Source organism: Sander vitreus, chromosome 12 (genome assembly GCF_031162955.1).
Source record: "Sander vitreus isolate 19-12246 chromosome 12, sanVit1, whole genome shotgun sequence".
Taxonomy (NCBI): domain Eukaryota; kingdom Metazoa; phylum Chordata; class Actinopteri; order Perciformes; family Percidae; genus Sander; species Sander vitreus.
In genome coordinates this window covers 11404561-11427326 of record NC_135866.1, presented here as the reverse complement: position 1 = coordinate 11427326, position 22766 = coordinate 11404561, and the positions used below count along the sequence as shown (strand labels likewise).

The 22766-nt window shown below is 40.0% G+C and overlaps 1 protein-coding gene across 2 annotated transcripts in view; it reads right to left on the bottom strand.

Moving 5' to 3' along the window:
- Positions 1–4386: 4386 nt before the first annotated feature.
- tnn (tenascin N) overlaps positions 4387–22766 on the bottom strand; it is a 42009-nt gene continuing 23629 nt past the window's right edge. Inside the window, exons 9-19 of one of the 2 annotated variants that reach the window (XM_078263778.1) lie at positions 19531–19794; positions 17383–17646; positions 16506–16769; positions 14659–14922; positions 12316–12446; positions 11544–11682; positions 11232–11383; positions 9524–9620; positions 9260–9424; positions 7116–7279; positions 4387–5789 (exon numbers count right to left, since the gene is read on the bottom strand). In XM_078263778.1, coding sequence (XP_078119904.1) covers positions 5640–5789; positions 7116–7279; positions 9260–9424; positions 9524–9620; positions 11232–11383; positions 11544–11682; positions 12316–12446; positions 14659–14922; positions 16506–16769; positions 17383–17646; positions 19531–19794 — 2054 coding nt within the window. In that variant the 3' untranslated portion in view covers positions 4387–5639. The remainder of the gene's footprint in view (positions 5790–7115; positions 7280–9259; positions 9425–9523; positions 9621–11231; positions 11384–11543; positions 11683–12315; positions 12447–14658; positions 14923–16505; positions 16770–17382; positions 17647–19530; positions 19795–22766) is intronic. The other variant, XM_078263779.1, reaches the window with a different exon arrangement.

Here is a 22766-nt window from a genome sequence, read left to right as displayed (position 1 = left end):
TTAATGTCAACTTATACACAAATGGAACAGCATCACACCACAGAGCCCTCATGTCCAAACACCAACAGTAAATTCTCTTCTATAGACAGCACTTTACAGCTGATGATCAATTATAAATACACAACCAACTTCCTCTGTATAGACTCTCAGAATTAACCATAAGAGAGGACAAAAGCCAAACAGTTAAACAAAAATGCAACAATAAATAAAACGTGTAAGGACACCACGGCGGGTGCGACAAGCATTATTAAGCCACATAGATTCGATAACCTGACATTGAAACATATATATAGCAGAATAAAACATCACCAAGGCAGAGACAGAGATGTACAATAAATCAACAATAGGCCTATAGTCCACAATCACAATTCCATTTAGGCAAAGGAGAAACTGTGAGTAGCACACACACACACACACACACACACACACACACACATACACACACAAAACGCTATGATGCTATGCAACATAGTGGTTGCATGGGTTTGATTTGGGTCACTCAGCTGGGTGGTGCATTGAACCATAGACAGTAAAAGAAATGGACCAACAGATCCCGTTGCTCTGGACGTTACTGCTCCAACTGAGCTTTAAGACGTAGATGTGACGTGAGCAACCTGTCTTAAAGTTGTAAGTCTTCTGGTAGCTGTGCCAAGAGAAATCTCAATCATTCCCAATCTTGCAGAGACGGAGAGCGTAGGTATATGTAAGGAGATAACATAGGCACAGGCTAATTATTGCTAACTAAAATGCTAGTTAACATTAGTAATTACACTTAAACAGCTAATGTGAGACGAAACTGCCTGCAAGCTTCTCCTGTACTGTACGGTAATTTCTCTACCGTGCGACAGTAAGTCGCGTGGTTATGACACAATCGTTAGCCTATTTTTACAAAAACGCCTGCTACGGAGCCATAACGTGAGGTACAAGGTAATGGAGCCTTTTATACATTGTCGTGTTTCTTTAGAAATAAACAATGGACAAATAAAGTCTTTAAACGCTTCAGATGGCGCCATAAGAGCTATGCATTGTGGAAACAGGCTTACCCCCTTGCATTAAACCAGTGATTAATTAAAGTAGATGCAACATTGCTAATCTTAACCCATGACACCATCCTTAATTTGATTGCATTGTTATGCATTGATAGTACTGTTCATTAACTGCAAGCCCCAGCCTAGGTGCGACTGCAACCCCCGACACCCATCCATGCCCACAAGCCATATGCCCCTAACACTTGTCCATGGATGTATAATGAACATGTTCAGCGAACGTAAACATTTACATTCGGCCACAGATGGTTTAGAAGATCTTTGATTTGGCCTATAACTCTCTGGAGCTCTGCCCTCATGTGGCCAATCAATCAATCAAACAAAAAAAATCAAGACAAATCCATAAACATACGGTAGGCCTATTTATTTCAAAAAGCTCCCCTGCAATGCCGACAAGGGCCACTAGGGGCGCATGGATCTGGTTGAGAAACTTTGTTTAAAGGCCCAGACACACAGAGCCTCGAGTCTGTTCGGTGCGTTCCGTGCCGTCGTCCGTCCGAGGGGCCGTCGGCCTTCATTTTGGCCGATTTGACATGTATAATAGATGGGGCGGGCACTGCCGGCAGTCGGACTCAAATGACCCATCTGATTGGTAGAGTGCTAACGTCTCTCAAAATCTGACGAAAATCTTTTAAACTGACCTATGTTGATCTGAAATGAAGACAGATTCAGCAACTGCATGGCCTATTTCTCGCTTAAAATGTTTTCAGAAACACGTTTTGGTGAACTATTTTACTACAATATGAGATCGTATTCTGAACAAGCTGCCATGACAGTCTGGCTTTGAATTTATGGAGAAACCAGACCCACGTGACGCGTTCGTCCAATCAGCTGCTGGTTTTCACTTTTGGGCGACAATACAGATTAGCGCCGCCTGCTTTTATGGAGACATATTACGTCTCGTCGCTTTGGTCTGTTCCGAGGCACTTTTTTGACCAATTTGGGGAGACTGATCAGCCCAACTGCCTTTTCTGCTGACGTTTGGCCGTCGGCTCTGTGTGTCTGGGCAAGTAAACTCACACCTGACCTTGTCTATAATGCAAGACTTTGCACCATGATCTTGAGGTAAGTCAGTGGTATCTGTTTGTTTGAGTGACAATTTTGAAGCTTTAGCGTGTAACTTCTTGATATTAATGAATGTCTGTTACATTCAAGCCATCGCCAAATGAGTTGCTACAAAGCTAATTAAGGCTATCAGCTCCACACAAATCTCTAAGTATTTCTCAGTATGGCTATGTTCAGAAGATTGTGGCATCTGGGGACTTTCTCGCGTAGAAACTCGAGTGAAGATAATTTCCATCATGTTTTTTTAATCCTCCATGTCCTCCTTGACTACTAGCAACTGCGTGGAGGAGGTGGGGCTGTGCCCGATCACGGAAGGCTTGTATCATGTGCACGTGCTGACAGTTTTGTTGTCATATCTTAGAATTCCTCATGGGGGTGGAAGAAACTAAGCACTATAGCTTTAACAAACAGAAGTTAATTCTAAAGTCTCTTCTCTTCTGTCTGGTCTGTACTTCTCTCTTTCCATGAACAGCTTACACTTCACCCCTTAAAACAAACACTCCCTTGTTACAACATTACCAAGTTCTCTCATGGAAACACCACATCACCCTGAACCCAAGGCTAGGTGTCCACCAAAGTGACACTGGCAGACAGATGTGTAAGTCTGCAAGCTTATACTGTACTGTCCTGTATGTAGAGGAGACTTACAGACACTAAGAGGGCTCTTTGTGCCCTCTCTGTTTATGCTGGTACTAAGCAAACCACTTGCCTTGCAGAGCAATGGCAGGAACCAATCTCCTTAAAGTAATTTGCCATCACTGTGGCTAAAAAATGCCCTTTGCATTAATGAGCTTTGTGAAACATTTCATGTCAAAGTTGAAAAAGAAAAATATTTGCTGCCAAATTTTAGGCATGCAACCTCCTCACACTCTCACTTGATATTGATGAATAAACACACACAAAAAAAAAAGAATGTGAGAAAGGAAGGCAATTTCAGAAGTGGTGCAGTGTTTGAATAGATAACTTATATTTGTAACTTATTTTATGTTATAAATTGTGTAATTTGCTTTTTACATGCTTTTCATACACTTTTAGCAGCTGTGTAAAAATGGTCCCCGTCCAGACAGCCAGTGAGCTCATCTACAGATTATGAGATACAGAATTCTGCAAGTACAGTTGCTCAATTCAGTATGATGAAAGTGTTGCACGGTGGGAACACTGCAGTTCTAGATAGTGAAAATCAACTAAAGAGTGTCAGCACCCACTGAGCAGTTTTATTGTAAGGTGTCATCCAAGTTTCATAAGAGATTATTAATGTGAACTCAAACTGAGCAAACTGCTGATAGATACTGGGATGTTGTTGAAATATCAGACAAAAAGCTAATAAACTGATGATTTTGTCAAATTAGTAATGCAACTGAGATTTATGAGGAGACTTTGACATGTAGATCATTGAACTTTAGATATGCATAGTCTGTTAGTCCACCACTGGTGTCAAAACTGTAATAGTTGGACAAACACAGATGCAAATGTCATCATGGTCCCCAGAGAATGAATCCTAATGAATTTGGTAACTATTGGATGGATTGCAATGCAATTTGGTACAGGTTTCTTCCCACAATAACTTGAATAACTTTGAGGATCCCTTATCTTTTTATCTAGTGCCATCATCAGGTCCAAATTTCAATTAGTCCAAATAATATTAAATACTTGCAAACTAATGACATCCATTGGCTTTAGCTGATGCTAACACTAAAGATGATAAACATAGTAAACATTGCCTGCAATCAGCATATTATAATTGTCATTGTGAGCCATGGATGTATTAAAAGATGGACTTATATGTAAAGTACATCAAAAGGGTTACTGGGTGCTGTAATTGCTTCTCCTGCCCTGACTGGCTGTGAAGAGATCCCTTCTTAAAGCAGTTTCAATGAAAATGATTGGGGACAAAATTCAGTTCAAGTACAACGGAAGCTAATATGAGGCTTTCAACAGTCTACAGTTATGTTAAAATTGCATAAGGAAGGAAACGTGATTCTATTCTTTAAGAGAGCTCTCATAATAAAAGGATGTTAGCCTTTAGCTCAGATTGCCTATAGTGCAGCCTCACAGACCTGCTAGCATGTCTGTAGATGCTTAGTCTTGTGTTATCTCAAGATGGATCAATGTGGTGATACAGTAATATAGCACCACAGTAGTAGTTCATATATAACCCCCCCCTCCTCCGGACATTCCCATGGTAAACGTTTAACTTCCACCTCTGCAAAAAGATATTTGCTTATACATTATTTTGTTTATCCTGTATCCCTTAAGGCCCAAAAATGACAATGTCTTCATATAACAAAACCTTTATTTTCTTATTGTGTGAAATGTGTGGCACGAATATGAATGACCACCTATAATGTTAGTCGGACAATACAATTAGTAAAACTAAAGTCTCATATACAGGTTTTTAAATTACTTAGTGACAGTCCTCATTTCTGACTGAAACTCCTGATTGAGGATTTGTTGGAATAAAACCTTATGGGCTATGAAGGTTTAAATAGACATTTTAGTGAACACAAAATTTATGAGGAGCAGGGCCAATCAATTCTGGCAGATCAGCAGAAATGTTGATTGATGTACTCCATACTTGTCTCATAAACCAGCAGTTCGTAATAAAAGTGTAGAAAAACGTAATTAAAGTCAAAGTCAAAGCAGTATTAATAACCTTTTTCAGCTTTCCATATTGAAAACAAGAGTTTGGTCATTAGATCCCTGGAGATGGGGTAAACATCATCCTTGTTGACGTTTGATGTAGGCACATCACATTGATTGATATGCTCTGTCCCTATAATATGAATGTAAAGCAGGAGCAGTATGGCCATCCATTGTTATGCTCTGGCTTGTCTGACACACACTAATTTGATGTGACCGTGTTTGCCACAGTGACAGCTGAATGAGACACAGCCAGATAACTTCATAGTCAATAAACTCACACTAACTGATCTTAAAACAAAACACACAAGCCATTTTCACATTGATGTTGTTATGACAATACTACTATACACAAGAAAAGCTGCTACTCAAATTCTTCATAGGACATAAAATAAACAAATATAATACAAATGACCTGGGCTGCTGCCCTGAGGTTTAAAAAAGAAAGTTAAAATGAATGCAGGTTTCCAATTTAACTTAAATCTACGGTTTCCTGAATTAATAATTGAGGTTACTACCAGAATCAGTGAAACAGGAATTAAAAAAAAACAAAAAAACATTTGCATTATAACTGATAAGACTAAACTTGTTAATGTTCAATTCAAAACCACTCCAAGGCAATTTTCTATTCACCACTTTCCCACAATCACACTAAACCAAGGAATTTCTGATGAATTTCATTGTATACAGTACAGATAATAAGTTACTATTGCTTATGAGTATTTCTCTCCTTGCCCAAAGAAGTGTACATACTGTCCAATAGTTGAGACACAGAGGCATGTAGACCAGTGGGGACATATACATATGTACAGAAACACCAAAATCTAGCGTGATGGCAGGTTAATGGGACTTATGACGACTGTTGTGCTCTAAGTGGGAGGTGCTCCATTATTTCTTTTGGAGGTTTGTGGTTCTGCTCTTCTCTCTGGCCATCAGCGATCGCCTCTTCCTGCTGGACAAGGCACCCACAGGACGGATCTTCATCTCGGTGAAGTCGAGGGACACCAGGTGGCCCTTCCACGGTTCCCAGTTCACTCCCTGAGAGCAGGACAGCAGATTTAGCGAGAACGAGATTGAAGAGAGGAAAGCAAAGTATGGTTAAAAGGAGACGGAGTGATGAAAGAGGAGGGAGAGGGGAAATGAGAAAGACAAGAAAAGGGTGAGGGACAGAGTCACAGAAGAGGCAGGTGGCAATGACAGACAGGCAGAATGACAAACACTAATAAACACCAGCCTCAGGCTTCATTTCGTGTGAGTACAAACTTGTTTTGACTGTTATTGCATTTCACCACCAAACAGTGCGGGAGACATCAGCAGCGGCAATATTATGGATGAAATCAGAGCAGAGAAATCCCCTGGCATTTTCTTTAGTAGCACACTCTCATAATAACTGTTGTTGTTACCCTATCATCCTGGTAAAAAACACTTATGGTTTATAGCTGGTGTGAGAAATGTGTTTTCTTATCACTGCTGATGGATTCAGGTGATTTCTGCGACAATCTCGACAATCCAAAACAAAACAAGTAAGAGTGGGCTGGGGTGAAGATGTCTTTGATTGCAGACCAGGGAACAGACTCTTTTTTAAATTGTTTTTGTAAGAAAGAACCCCAAATAATGATGAATTTATCTGACTGTGATAATTTTAGCAGTTTCAAATGAATACAAGAGAAGCAATTTGTTGTGAGTGGTAGATTTACAACTACTAACTGTATTTCCTTTAGCAGCTAGAGGTATGCAGAGTAAAAATGAATAGAAAAAAAACACAGCAGAACTCCTCCTTGAAACCCCTAATGACTGCTGAATTAATTAAGAACACTGAAAATTTCATTTGCTACATTGACATTTTGAGCTGAAGGGGACTCAGCATGGCAAACACAGGGGATCCACTTATTATTCACGGACACAAAGTCTCCAGTATACGGTAAACTTAATGAAGCAGATTTAAACTTTAAATTAATTCAATAAATAAAATAATTTACTAGCAAGGATGGAGTGAAGGCATGATGTTTGACAGCCTATAGCCATCTCAAGGATTCAAAGACTGTTAACTGGTAACTTGGGTTAGTATAAATCTGTCATCACATAATACTGCCAGTGCCACCTATTGGTGAGAAGGCACATTACACCAGAAGAGTTAACGTCAATACTTTGCCCTTGATGTTAAACCATCAAGAGCAAGAAAGAGCATTACTGTCAATGACAGAACAGTATGACTGAATACACTTATAATTCATTGTGTACTGGATGAACCACTACTAGCTGCCCCTTTTTAAAACCACATTGGCAGATCCAAAATAATGGCAGGATAGCACCCTATGACCATCATGCATAATCCAATGCAGGACTGCCTTCCTGCTCACTCACCAAACTGTGCCTGTTGTCTCCCCATTTTCCGTTGGGGTTGGCCAGGTGACAGTTTTTGTACCACCAGGCACCGCGGTGGGTCAGGGCACAGTTACCCAGGGCGATGTCATTATCATTATCAATAGTAGTCCAGGGTCGGCCTTGGTGGTAGGTCATAGCATCACCTGGGGATCATTAACAATAATTAACAAGCAATAATCATGCTCATTTTCAGGTTCATACTTGAATTTTTGGTTTCTACTTTTGCTTTGTTGTTCAAAAAGCACATTATTTTTCTTATATTTGTCTGAATATACCCTATATTCACCCTCTGTCTGAAACACCCCATTTTAGCGCCTGTCTATATAAGCCCCCCCCTCCTGAAAAGCATGCATTAGTCTGCTCTGATTGGTCTCTTTAAGTGTTTCCAGGTCTTCTGTCTCTGCACCATCATTGCAGCCAGGGAATGACTGTAACGCCACTGTAGCAGCACTTTCTACCTATATATAGTATAGTTATGACATCACAACCGTATGGAAGACCTGACAGATCGTTTAAAGGCACAGTTTCTGAATGCGGGCTGTGGAATTTCTCTGTGGATTGAACATTTTGATACTTTCAGTCTCTATAGCATGGGCGTCGGAAGCAAAAAAAAAAGTGGGTGGGTCCTCCCTTGCTAGTCAGTGAAGATTACCATAGAGTAGCAGCTTGGCTTTAATATTAACACATAGCACTGGTACATCAACTAGCTTCTCTCATTGAACAGGATTCAAAGAGCTGCTGACACTGGTTGATTGATGTTAACATTACTGTACCTAGCATAAATGTCAGATAACTTTTAACTTTTATAACAACATCTGTAAGTGTACTGTAATTCAATTCTGCACCTAAGACTACATGATGCCTTCAAAAGCAACAGGCGAACAAATAATGAACATTCACTTAAATACCAGCATGTTTACAGGGTTTTTACTGGCTCAGAATTGGCCTCTAGGGGAGACAGAATGAAGTGGGGGGTCTGGTGGCCCTCCCACATGAAATTTTGAGCGTCAAAGACTACATTTCCAGGCACACATTTATGGGGAAACGTCTTAATTTATGTAAAAGAAATTTTTATATTTAATGGAATATAACGCATTAAGGGAAGGAGTCTTCGCATTTGACTACAATTGACCACAAAGTCCAGTTCCTTTGATTAGTATGAACAGGGCATAACCATATCTTCTTCCCAAGCAGCACGCTTTGCTCCTTAGTTGAAAAATGTAGGAGTGACTTAGGTAAGGTAACTGCTCTTACTGTTGTAGCTAATTTGTACAATAATACAAAAGTGTTATGATTACAAAACATATGAATGAAGTGTAATGTTTTCTATTTTTAAATATTGATCAAAACATTTCAGTGATGTTGAATAGCCTGTAGGCCTACGGTGGTGTAACGGACAGCCCCTACGGTTCGGCATGCATGTGAACCCAGGGTCACTCTGCAAACGGAGATATCATTAGCTCTATACAGTTAATATTTCAGTTTCAGTTCAGATCCAGTCAAATCAGCGCCAGCCGCATGTGTAGATACAGTAGTGGCTGTAGGTGAGAGGGAGGCTGGCTGCTGGAAATCTAACTTTTTACAATATAGGAACTTTAAATGTTAAAGAATCTGTATGCAATTCAACCTTCCTCTATCAACAATATATTCTTAGATTTTGCTGATCACTTCTTTTTCTTCCAAGTGTTCCCAGATGGAAGAAATTTAACAAAAGACCAAAAATAGAGAGATACTGTATATGTTGTGCAGCACACTGTGGTATATACAGACACAGCGCCCCACTTGCTGTGTGTCTGTATCTATTTGGCTCAAAAGCAAACTAAAACCCTGCCTTCTTCAGAGACCACCTTCCTTATATAGCTCCTGTCTATAACTGACTGAACAGAAGTTTCTGAAACAAATATCCCACCTACTGTTGGTGTGTATTAGCTTTCTCAGCACCCTTGAGAATTATGGGTGTCCTCCATTCCCACTCCGAGCCTGTCTCCTTACCATTCTTGCCCTCTTTTTTTGTCTCTATACCATCTTCTATTTGAGTAAAGAAAATGTAAGTTTTGAAAGCTACACATGCTGTCTATTGTATTGCTGGTAGTTTGGAAAGACGTTAGGGGCAAAAGGCCTACCTGCTGTCCCACTGTATTTGCCGATAGTGAGTTTGAACTTCTGCTTGACCGGTGCAATCTTAAAGTTGTCATATACAGCATAGGCTCTCTCTGCGCCCAGTCCCAGGTCAAACCTCAGCTCATACTGAGTAGGAGTGTTGGTGAGCTCATATATCTTATCCAGACCTGAGGGAACAGCCAGACAGAGAATGTGAAAGCAAGAATAAATACTTTAGTACTGTTCATATGTTGATGTTTTAATGTCTGCAGAGAAACAGTGCTCACCAATCCAGAACTCATCTGTCATGTTGCCAAAACCGACTATGTACTGTTTCCAGCGTTTCATGAAGTCCAGCTTGCCAACAGTACGTCGTTGGAGAACCTGAAAGCATCGAACACAGGATGTTCACTGACAGCTGTTACTCAAATGTTTCATACTATCTGCTTTGGGATGTTGGTTATCATCTACATCACTAAAATTCCAGTGGCAATAACTGTCATCTACAAACCCCAATTCCAATGAAGTTGGGACGTTATATAAAACGTAAATAAAAACAGAATACAGTGATTTGCAAATCCTTTCCACCTATGTTCAATTGAATACACTACAAAGACAATATATTCAATGTTCAAACTGATAAACTTTGTTTTTTGCAAATATTCACTCATTTTGAATTTGATGACACATTCCAAAAAAGCTGGGACAGGGGCAACAAAAGACTGGGAAAGCTGTGGAATGCTCAAAAAACACCTGTTTGGAACATTCCACAGGTGAACAGGTTAATTGGTAATGATTGGGTATAAAAAGTCCATACAGTCCATAATATCATCAAATAGCAAAGTTCAAAAGCCAGCATCTGTGATGGTATGGGGGTGTGTTAGTGCCCATGGCATGGGTAACTTATAACACATCTGTGAAGGCGCCATTAATGCTGAAAGGTACAACTTTTGGAGCAACATATGCTGCCATCCAAGCAAAGTCTTTTTCAGGGATATCCCTGCTAATTTCAGCAAGACAATGCTAAGCCATATTCTGCACGTGTTACAACAGCGTGGCTTCGTAGTAAAAGAGTGCAGGTACTAGACTGGCCCGCCTGCAGTCCAGACCTGTCTCCCTTTGAAAATGTGTGGCGCATTATGAAGCGCAAAATACAACGGAGATCCCGGACTGTTGAGCAACTGAAGTCGTACATCAAGCAAGAATGGGAAAGAATTCCACCTACAAAGCTACAACAATACGTGTCCTCAGTTACCAAATGCTTATTGAGTGTTGTTAAAAGAAAAGGTGATGTAACACAGTGTTAAACATGCCCCTGTCCCAGCTTTTTTGGAACCCGTTGCAGGCATCAAATTCAAAATGAGTCAATATTTAAAAAAAAACAAACAATCAAGTTCATCAGTTTGAACATTACATATCTTGTCTTTGTTGTGTTCAATTAAATATAGGTTGAAAAGGATTTGCAAATCATTGTATTCTGTTTTTATTTACGTTTTACACAACGTCCCAACTTCATTGGAATTGGGGTTTGTACTTTCAATAACTGGATAATCCAGCAATTACACTGCATTGCTATACAGTTGGGGGCCTCAGACTTAAAAATGGTCAAAATCAAAGCATCAGAGGTCGTTATCTTGACTTTTAGTTATTAGCTCCAAAAACAAAACTGGATCCTACATTAACCATGTTCTTGACTTTTAGTTATTAGCTCCAAAAACAAAACTGGATCCTACATTAACCATAAAGCAACCCAACAGCATGTGGACATCATCAGGATAAACTTCTAGACTTTGAAAAGCCAAAGAAGACATTATATAATAATTGTTTTCACAGGAGGAGTGCTCCTTCATTATTTACTGATATAAATTCTGCCCACATAATAAACATTACTGTAAATAATAATACAAAAATAAACAGTATTTATAATATCCTGAAACCTTATTTAAAAGATAGTTTTCCATATTTTGGTCTGTGCAGTTTATCAGTAATTTGTACCAGCCAGCCGCCTCCATCAGTCTCCATGTCGCAGTAAACCTCAATTGGTTTGGAGCGGTCGTTGTTAATATAGACGGTGTAGATAGCACTCTTCTTATTGCCATTCTTCATGATCTGAACGCAATCCATGGGGAAGGGGTACATCAGGCCAACTAGGAAAGAGGTGTGACAGCATTATTATTGTTGAATACTCATGTGATGCAATGTTACAGCGTAGAATAACATAACCTAATAAATGTCAGACAAAGTGACACAATGCAACGATAAAAAAAGAAAAGACCGTATCAGGAAAGAGCAGAGTAGTGCACAGACCTGTTCTGAAGATAGTCTCTACCACCTTGCTCCTCTTGTTCTCCTTGTAGGCGATGATGGTGACAATATATCTCTTCCCCATCTCCAAACTGGACACAGCAAAACTGTTCTCGCTGGCTCCAAGCTGCTTTTCAACCATCTGAACCCAATAAATATCAATTTCAGCTAATCTTACTGAACACTTACTGCATGAGAGATTACATCGTCTTGAGCTTCAATTAAAGACAGGCATTAAGTGTGCTCCTCATTATTTATAAAATCTTAAAAAAGGTTTCCAGTAAAAGATCAATCACCTCATCTATGTACTTAAAATACAGTACTTCCAGTAGATTCATTTTAATTCTGACCACAAGAGGTCAACGTTCTACAGAGCTTAAATTGAACATACACCTTTACTGTCACCTCAATCTATTTTAAACAGTAAAAAAAAACAGTTTTCCAGGCTGCATCTGTATGCTTGTAAAGACAGGACTTAAAACCCTGCACTGTATAGTTCAATATCCATATAATATATTACTCAAAGGAACTGCAGTTCTACCTAATACAGAATAAAAGGGTTTTGCATACTCCTACACAGTCAAACTCAGTTTTCCATATGAGGGTGTTCTTCATAATTTAATGTAACAGCTGTATAAAAAAATAAATGCAAATATACCCAGATACAGAATACAGAAAGCTTATCTCTGTATTAACAAATTGTAAGACAAAGAGCTTAATACTTCAGTTGTGGCATATGTGAATACATTTGGGTGAGAAAATATGGCTAAGTTACCTCCATGTTCCCATCCTCATCTCTGTAGCTGAGGGTGTACCCCTCAATGTCAGCGAGAGGAGGAACCCAAGTCAAGAAAGCAGACTCCAGCGTCACATCTGTCGCCTTCAGGTCCTTAGGGGCATCAATATCTATGGATTGGAGTGTAAATCGAGTAGATTACAGCACAAGAACATGTTGTATACTGTATGTTCATTAATACATCTTATCAACTCGGGTCTAGATTGGGTAAACAGAGGATTTTTGGTGCTGATCTTACTTGAGTTTGTTCACAAAAACTGGGGCAAATAATCAATTGTGAGTGAATATATTCTCTTTAATTAAACAGATGTTTTAAATGTTTTTGTTAAATCATGATTTTAATCAAACACTTTATTTGTGCTTCAGTACAAACCGTTGTCATACTCACATGCAAAAGCAGTGTTTCTCAAACAGACATAACTTTGCGGGGAGTATTCATCCCTCTTTATTCCCTTTCTCTACCTCAATTACAAGGCCAAGATTCATGTATCTGACACTAGCTTTTCAGCCTCTTCACCTGAAGCACGACACCAGATGACTACCAGCCGCCTGCAAAGTTACAATTTGCCTTTGCAGATAAACTGGCAGTTATTCCTCTGCCATATTTAAATGCTTAGAGGTATGACCTGAGACACACGCTGAAATAATTTGTCTGACACAAAGACGGCTGCTGTAACAGTGGGAGCCTTAACCTCCCATGGCTCAAGAAATTAAAGAAAGCATATGTCACCATGAAGTACAAAATCAGCCCAAGCAATTTACTATTTATTAAAGTCAAGACTCATACTTTCAGTCTACTTCTGGTAGAAACACTGCCTTCTGTTTATATTCAGGAATCGTCCAATTGTCAGTTTTACTATCACTGAAAAAATTAAACCTCTTTATCTAGTAATTACAAGGTAATGGGAGAAAAGTGTGAAAAGTGACACATTAGTGCATATCGTGGTATCATTAGTGGAAAGCAATGCAGCTGTTTGTTTGAAACAGTTTTAACTGACGCATTAATGGTGCTTGTTACAAGGTCCAATAAAATCTCAATTGTAATAACACATACTTTTATGTGTCCCAGATGATATCTTTTGACACAATGGCTTTCCTATCTGAACCGAGCACCACGTTGGTCTGTAGCTACCACCGTTTCTAATGAGTTACGACGGGACAAGTTTATAGATCAAAACTCGGCCATTTGCTGCCTAACTGAAAAAGATCCAGCTTTCACTTCACCAGGTGATTTTACAGATCATCTGGCTCACACAAAGATACCCTGTTGTAACCCGTTCAACATGTGCTGCCGCTGCTATTTTTACCCCACACTAAGTTCACAGACATACCCGGTGACCTGGGGTGGCCTATGGGTAACATTTCCTGCCAGAGCAGGAGTTTTGGTGCTTTTGAAGTTTAGAGTAAACAAATTTTGACTTTGTAAGACATTCACAGTTTAATAAATCAAAGGTCATACGACGTAAGAATGGATTGCTGTTTTGTGTGCAAACATAACATTTATCAATAAAGTGAATAAAAAAGAAATTTCCAAGTTAGCTTAGTAAGCAGGTGTCTACAAAATGTCGTAGATTATGACTGAAGTACTATCAGCCGTTTTGAAAGTTATATTGATATATTAAAAAGCTCCACATGTAACTTTCTGTCCCAACGAAACAAGCCAGATGTATTCCCTGACCTCTAATACTTAACCCTCGGCCCCTGGGAATACCAGTGTATCCAGTATTGTCACATAAAACAATATTAAAGTAGGCTAATATACACCCACAATTGCAGAAATCCACAACCCAATTCAATGCCGTTTATCAGCATTAATTAAAATAATGGGATTCTTTAACAACTCTAAAATATAACTGTATTCTTGTCCTCTTTATCTGAAAGGCTACAACTTTTCTATATCTGTACATAACACTGCTCCAGATAGTGACCCGTTACTGCTGTTATAGAACCAATAGTCCCCCAAACTACGGACGCTTGTACAGTAGGAGACCCTGACTGACAGAAAGTTCTTATCAGCATTAAGAATCTTGGAACTCGTTACTGTTAGACAACTTTGGGCTAAGATAAAGGCATTTTTAAAACACAGTGGTGGTGCTTATGGGCCATGCACAGCATTTTTATGCTTAATAAAAAAGATAAATTCAAAATCTGTCCAAATGACATTTTTTGTTACTTACGTTTGGTATGTATGCTATATAAGATTTCATCTAGACTGCCACTGTCAAAAAATACCTTTTATATGATGTTAAACTGCCATTTCCAGAGAGAGGAGAACTTTATTATTTACCAAAAGAGAATCCTGCTTATTTGTTGTGTATTAACCTGTCTCAGCTTTTGTTGAGCTCTTCCTGCTGGCTTTGCTCCCCTTGATGGCCCAGATGTAGACAGTGTAGAGGACACCAGGCCTCAGGCCAGTCAGCATGTAAGACCTGCTGTCAGACCCGACTGGGATTTCCTCACTAAAGCTCTCAGAGGAGCTGTAGGTTAGGATGTAGCCATCAACTTCTGCCTGGACTGGATCCCATGATAAGCTGAAGGTGGACTCTGTTTCATCTCGGGCTAAGAGGTTAGCAGGAGCGTCCAGTTCTAGAGGAAGATGTTAGTGTAGGTGGTTAATATACTACACATGCAAACTATAGGAACTACTGATGAAAACTACAAAATGTATTGTTTCATTTCTCACCTAAAGGCAAACAAATGAAATCTTTTGGCATGCATTGGCTGAAAACATTCGAAAACATGATGGTAATTACAAGGAGAAGAATGATGTTTACCCTCATATATCGCATCATAAAAAAATGAGATACCCTGCTTATATATACGGCATATGAGATGCAATATGTTTAAATCTTCCCACTAGCCTTGCCCACCCTCACTGCCGAAATGTAGATGATGTAAAGGACACAAGGACTCAGATAGTAAGCTTTTAAGAGACAGCATGGGATCCAAGAGGTGTCTCTGTGCCTGAACTCTCATCAGAACTGTAGCTAAATTTATGTCCATTAAATCTAGTCTTATCTATCCTGGTTTCCCCTGGTGGATGGAGTCTGGTGCACTTGAATGTTGCAGGGAGGAAAATTAAGATTGGTCAGAACATTTGGCATTCTGGGTTTGCTAAAAAAAAAGGCCTGGTATCTCTGTCCAACATAACACTAGGCCAAAATTTCATGAATAGGTTCTATACATAATGAACACTGTGTAAATCCCTATCATGGATGCAGCTGCAAGGAGCTGTGGTTAGAAGGTGAAGAGTGCTCACCCCAAGAAACCTGGTGGACAGCATGAGTGAAGAAGGCTGTCAAAATGAGGAAAGAGTCTTTCAAGGCCTTCACGTGTCCTCTTCTGGTAAAAGGTGTCTTGTTATATTCAGATAATTAGGCAGTTGCTCTAAGGATCCAGGTAAATTGTGATGTTACACACAAGTTAGATTGTAGGGCAACAACAAAACAGGGGAATTGAGTGCAGCAATGCAGACAATATATCAGATCATGAAGAGACAGCTGAGCCAAAGAGTCACTCTTCAAGCCATCTTTCATCTGTGGCCACAAACGTTGGTTGGGTGGTAAAAAACAAGAAACTGAACTGATCATATTGTTGGATGAGGTTGAGATGAGGTTCCCTGACATGTTGGCTGATCTCAGTCTGCATGACAGAGAGAAGACTCTATTGATCTGAGAGAAATATGAATACAGCAGCTGCTCTTCCAGAGTAGCAGGTAGAGGTGTTTTGATCACTTGAAAAGAATGGCCCTGAGTGCCTCCTCATGTACAATTTATTAGAGGCTGAGGGGAGACTGCAGGGCAGTCGCAGGACATGCCGGAGGGATTACAGGGATTACACCTCGAAGCTGGCATGGGACTGCTCAGGAAGAGCTGGAAATGGGCTATTGGGGGAAAAGGATGGGCTGCTTTGCTCGCTGTGACACGCATAAGCAGTTGGCAAGAAGGTGGATGAGGTGGGGGATGAATACACTGGAAAACTACTTTAAACAAACAAGCTGATTGGTCTACCAAGTGAATAACACATTTTTCTTTTGGCGTTTACAAAAATAACTACAAGATATGATGCTAAACATAAACATTGCCAAACAAAAGAATATGTGAGATGCGTATTTCAATCGAGGCATGGCTTCAATTGGTGGGTTTAACAGACAATGGTAGATTTGAGACCTGTCTGAGCTTGCGTCGAGATCTTCCTGCTGGCTTTGTTTCCTTTGATGGCCCAGATGTAGACAGTGTAGAGGACCCCAGGCCTCAAACTAGTCAGCATGAAAGAGGTGCTGTCAGGCCCCACTGGGATCTCCCCACTATAGCCCTCAGAGGAGCTGTAGGTTACGATGTAGCCATCTATTTCGGCCCGTGCTGGATCCCATGACACGCTGAAGCTGGTTTCTTTCACGTCTCGGGCTAAGAGGTTAGCGGGAGCATCCAGGTCTAGAGGGAGATGTTAGTAGAGGATATTAATACATTAATGATGCAAACTACACACTACAGACCAGTCCATCAACTTATTCCAAGAATAAATATATAGAGTTGTGGTGTTTGTAATAGACTTATAACACAATGGTTGAAAGCTACATATCATTTTTAGGCAGCACGGTGGCTCAGTGGTTAGCACTTCTGCCTCACAGCAAGAAGGTTCTTGGTTCGAATACAAGTCGTTCCGGGCCTTTCTGTGTGGAGTTTGCATGTTCTCCCCATGTTTGCGTTTCCTCCAGGTGCTCCGGTTTATACCCACCATAAAGACATGCATGCTAGGTAATTAGGACTACAGTTGAAAATTAGCAGACTGGCTAACACTGGCGCATTTACAGAAATTTTGATTAATATGCATTGTCCTAATCAAATAAACTTACAAACTTAAACAACCAGGTGTCATGTTACCATCTAAGAAAATAAAAAGGTTTTGAAACATATGGGTTAAAATAGTTTTAAGATGCCTAAACATACTATTGCATGTAGATGAGCATGTAATCCCAATCGTTGGCATTAGCTGGCCAGATAATTAAGTGCTTTGGATTTGAACAGAATGTCATAGATTTGAGACCTGTCTCAGCTTTTGTTGAGATCTTCCTGCTGACTTTGCTCCCCTTGATGGCCCAGATGTAGACAGTGTAGGGGACACCAGGCCTCAGGCCAGTCAGCATGTATGAAGTACTGTCAGACCCGATTGGGATTTCCTCACTTGAGCCCTCAGAGGAGCTGTAGGTTACGATGTAGCCATCAATTTCAGCCTGGGTGGGATCCCAGGACACCCTGAAGCTGGACTCTGTTTCATCTCGGGCTAAGAGGTTAGTAGGAGCGTCCAGCTCTGCAGGGGAGTTATGATTAGTATAGAATACTAAAGAACATTACTACATCCAGTGCAAACAAAAAAACAACTACACACAGCTGATCCAATTCAGTAAAATGTGGTTACCACTTACACATAACCTTCGGTCAATGTGTAAGAGGGTAGAAACGTCAAACTTGGATCAAGGTGTTGGAGGGGTTTGACTGTTTTTTTTTGTCTTTTAATCAAAATTAGTAATTTTCTCTCTCTTTCTGTTGACAAGTGATAAAAAAAAATCCAAGTTTGATGTCTCATCAAACACATTGTTACGTAAGCAGGGCTACTACAGTATGAGTATACTATGAGCTATGTTAATTAGAACATTAGAACATGCAAACTACTATTGCAAACAATAGATTGTGACAGGACACCATACACTTCAAATCAGAACCATTGATGTTGTAAAATACTAGATGAATCCCCTATGTATCTTGTGTCTTTGCTGCTCTGAATGTTCGTATTCTCCCAAAACAAGTAAGGTAGCGTCCACTTAAAAAAGTGCAACCCATTCAACACTGAAAATGTGTATACAGCCAATAATCTGACACATCTGTCCCTCATCAATAATAATAATAATAATAATAATAATAATAATAATAATAATAATAGTTACTCTTCCCCATATCACTCATGTTATAGGTAATTGAGATCACAATTGCTAACATCACCAGCTAGCAAAGTGAGTTTCAAGCCACTTCAGATATTTGCGTCCAGAAGCACTCCCACTGGTTGATGTATGAGTGAGGTTATTGGAGCTAAAATGTCTGCTTCCCTCATGAAAAGAGACCAGGAGCAATGAAAAACAAATTTAAAATGTGTATAAACATGAAGAAAAAAATGGAAAATGACGTGTTTGTTTGATGAATGAGGTATATTCATCAAACAAAAACTCAAAGCAGTAAACCATTTTTACCCATCTCTCTCACACACACACACACACACACACACACACACATAATAATAATTTTTCATAATAATGAAATGTGATGCCAGTTACATGAAAATTGATGAGACAAGCCTTGCCATGTCTGCAGGTGTATCTGTGCCATCTCACACCCGCCTACACACACACACACAAACACATCTCAAAACACATCAAACATTTATACTATTGGTATTTAACAGTCACATCAATACAAATGTGAGAACTATCTCTTCTTTTACTGCCGATATATAAATGTCTCAAAGGTTTTGGTTTCTAAAGCAATTTGGATATGCGCCAGTTGGTCCACAAAAGCGTTCTTCTGCTGCCTCTTTTCAGGGACATAAAGGCAAGCAGACAGCAACAGCTGCTACCCTTCGCAACAGCAAAGATGAAGAGACAGGAGAAGCAAAATCGCTGCCTTTGTTAAAGCAAAAATGGCTCATCTCAAACTTCTTTTAAGACATTCAGCCCCAGGCTAAACTAAATGCCTTAAAATGAGGTGCCTAATTATGTTAAATAGTCTTTTTTGTGAGAGTTCAAGTTTCCATGTTGGTAGATAGCACACTTACCCCTCTTTGCCTAAGTGTAAAATGTCTATTTTACTTTTTGCTACCACAAAATAGACCAGGAAAATGTGTAGAAAACCAACGCACAGAAGATCAAAGGGAAATGATTGGTTGCATTGTACAAAAGGGCTATTTGAGATAAGAGCGTTAGCTCAAAGGAGCGTAAGAAAAAGAGCCCTTTGCTCGAAGGCTGTAAATAAGAAAGAAAAAAAACACACTGCCTAGGAACACTTGAGATATCTGAGAATCACAGGTTAAAATGTTTGCTTTTTACATCTACAACTCTGTTTAAACAAGTGTTAGTAATTTATCTCTTCATCTTATTTAATTATAGACACACAATTCCCATTCAGGGTCCCATTCAAAGTTTACCTGTTTCAGCTTCTGTTGAACCCTTCCTGCTGACTTTGTCTCCCTTGAAGGCCCAGATGTAGACAGTGTGGAGAACTCCAGGCTTCAAGCCAACCAGCCTGTACGAGGTGCTGTCACGTCCTACAGGGATGTCGCTGCTGGAGCCCTCAGCAGAAGTGTAGCTCAACATGTAGCCGTCTATTTCTGCCTGGACACGATCCCACGAAACTGTGGCAGTGTCCTCTGTTACTTCAGTGGTGACCAGGTTGGTAGGAGCATCAATGTCTGAAGAAGAAGAGATTAAAAAAAGGAATAAGAGAAAAGCAGACAAACAAAAAACGAGGACTTCTCTAGAAACTCAGTTGAGCAAGAAGCACAATCTAACAGCACCCACGGTACAGAAAACAGAAACTAGGAAACATATCCTTCTAATAATGTACGGAAAAGATCATGGGTTGGGTTAAATAAGTACTTAGTTAAGGTTGCCGAACCAAATGGTTTGGGTTAAAATGACTTAGTTAAGGTTACGGGACCTTCATCCTTATGGTTAAAATAATGATCACGTGGTTAAGGTTCGGGGACAATCATGTTCAAGCAAAATAATAATACTAAGGCCACCCGTGGGCTTTGTCACTTGAACATAAACATACGTTGTTAGCTAAAAAGACTGATGCAGTTGTTTCTCATGCCCCGCATAGGGCAGGATGAGCACATTATAGCAATAGTTTAATGTAAAGTGTGGATAGAGTGGGTCTGAGGTTGGACTCTCGCTTACACAACATCATTGAATTGGTGTGTTAGGAAGAAGCAAGTGAGGTGAGTAAAAACTAGAACCGCAGTTGAGCGTAAGCAGTAGTCTGCAGCAGTGTTTGGCATGAAGGAACTATGGAGAACTTTGAAGAAATGTCACTGATTGTTGTTTTTCTTTTTCAATCAGCTGTCAGAGTGCATATGCGTCAAGTTCATTATCAATATTTTCTTTGTATGGACACTGAAGATGACAAATGAACCAATGTATCAAAGGAAGAGCTCTGTGAAGCTCTTCAAAAGAACATCACCAGCACCCAGCCCATGGTCTGGTCAATGAGCTGCACAGGATGAGCTGCAGTGGGACAAGGACACAGGAGCACAGCAGAGAACACAGAGCCCCTGTTTGTACAGACAGTGGACTTAAAGAATCACAGGAGACATATGGAAGACACAGGCGGAGCAGTGGGTGGTGCATGTGCATGGATGGGTGTTAGTCTTTGTCGAGGGAATCTCAATGAAAGCGAAGAGAGAGAGCAACAAAGAGAGGAAGGGAGAGAAAATAAAAGAGTCAAAGAGGCATAGTACGAAACACACAGAGGAAGTGAAGAGCAATGTAAAAGCAATCATCATTTAGGATCATTCCTCTGTGGCAGCGGCTCAATGGAGGTCAGTCTTGTGTCAGTGCGCAGTCTGCATCATGAAAACTGATTGATGATGCATCCAGCAGAAGAAAGGAACCATGCAGCTGTCTAACTCTATACCCCCTCTCTGTCTCTCTTCTCTTTTCCTGTTGTCACTTTTCTGTCCTTGTGGCTGCACTGCTTGACAGTCTGTCATGAGCTAAACCACAGAAAGAATTTATAATAGCCGCATTTTATTAGGGTTGAGTGTTTCTTCCAAAGCCTAAAAATGAGAGGTCAATCAGTGGTCTAAGTACCTTAAAGGTCCAGTGTGTAACGTGTTTAGTTGTTCATTATCAAAATCTGTATTGCCCATTCACAAACTTGTCCTTTTTCATGAATATTTACCACCAGCATCAATTCCAAGTATTCCTATTGGCTTGAAATTTTACATTTGCATTCGCATGAACTGGGGTAGACGCTCCATATTCATGCGCCATCTTGAAATACGTTAGCCGGTAAGGGACATACAGGACATGCTGCGCCACCTTTCGCGTTTTTGCTGTCACATGATAAACTCACAGGATCTGCTAATGCTGCTAATGGGTGTCGTAGCTTCCCGGCCCTGGCAAGTTTGAAGAAGGAAACATGGAGGACCACACGTATTCAAAATCCAAATTTCAGGAACAGGAGTCTTCTTCGCCAAGAAAAAGAAAAAGGATATTGAAAAGAGCAAGAGACCGGCTTTTTGAGGTGTGAAGGCTACCGTAGCTGTAATACGTACTTTGAACTGCGTGGCGCGAGAGAGTTGATTGCGATATATAATCTCAACGCTAGATGAGAGAAATTCCTACACATTGGACTTTTAAGTGAGTGCTACTAGGGAGCCCAAAAAGTGTCTATCACTACACATACACAATGACACAGCATATATGCATCCATCTATATGTTTGGTTTCTTTGAATACTATACTGGAGACTATAAAACACAACATTACCTCTCAATATACAAAAAGTTTATATCACGTGTACCAAATCAATCTAATTATATATAATTTCAGTGGCTTTGAGATTATATTTAAAACTTGCACACGTAATAGTCCAATAGCCAATATATTAAGGCTGCCAAGGCAAAACTTGCCCACTTCACATTCTAACAGTCGAATCACCACACAGTCTTGCCCGCAACATCCATAGTGGTATCGTTTTTTCTATACAGCCAGAAATAGTACATCCACCAGTGCTTTCTGTCTGTATGTCCCCAGTGAAGGAAACGCTGGACTGAAACAGGCCTGAAAACAGCAGACCATTTTAACAACCACTGATAAATCTTAACATTTTACTACAAATACTGCTTTGCTACAGTCAGTCTGAAGAGCATGATCCCTGCTTTTTATTTTTTACCCAAAGCAATGTTGGCTACTCTTAATTTAATAAAAGTAAATTCAATTAGTGGGCTGTAAATTGATTTGCAACAGTCAGACAACCCAAATGAACTATAAAAGTTAAAACCGTTTGACAGTTTCAAGGACAGTCTGCTAATGCTTTTTATCCCTCACTACAAATTAACTTAAATTTGGTTAGTAACCATCTGAATAAAGCTTGTATGCCTTGTTTCCCTCTCCCTCTTTGGTGCTACGTTGTTACCCTCTGCAGTTCCTTAGGCTCTTATAGGCAGTATAGCTGCTGTCTTGGCTGTCTGATATATTCTATATGTTATATTCTATATATTAGATGTTTTTTCCAAGCACCATTACTTTCTGAGGGCGCCTTGCACTTGCTCTGAAGTTACAGTGTGTGATGGATTGAGTTTCTCCAGACGTTCTACCCCACTAGCTGCATAGCGACAGTGGCTACCGGTCTACAGAACACGAGCTGTGGCTTTGGT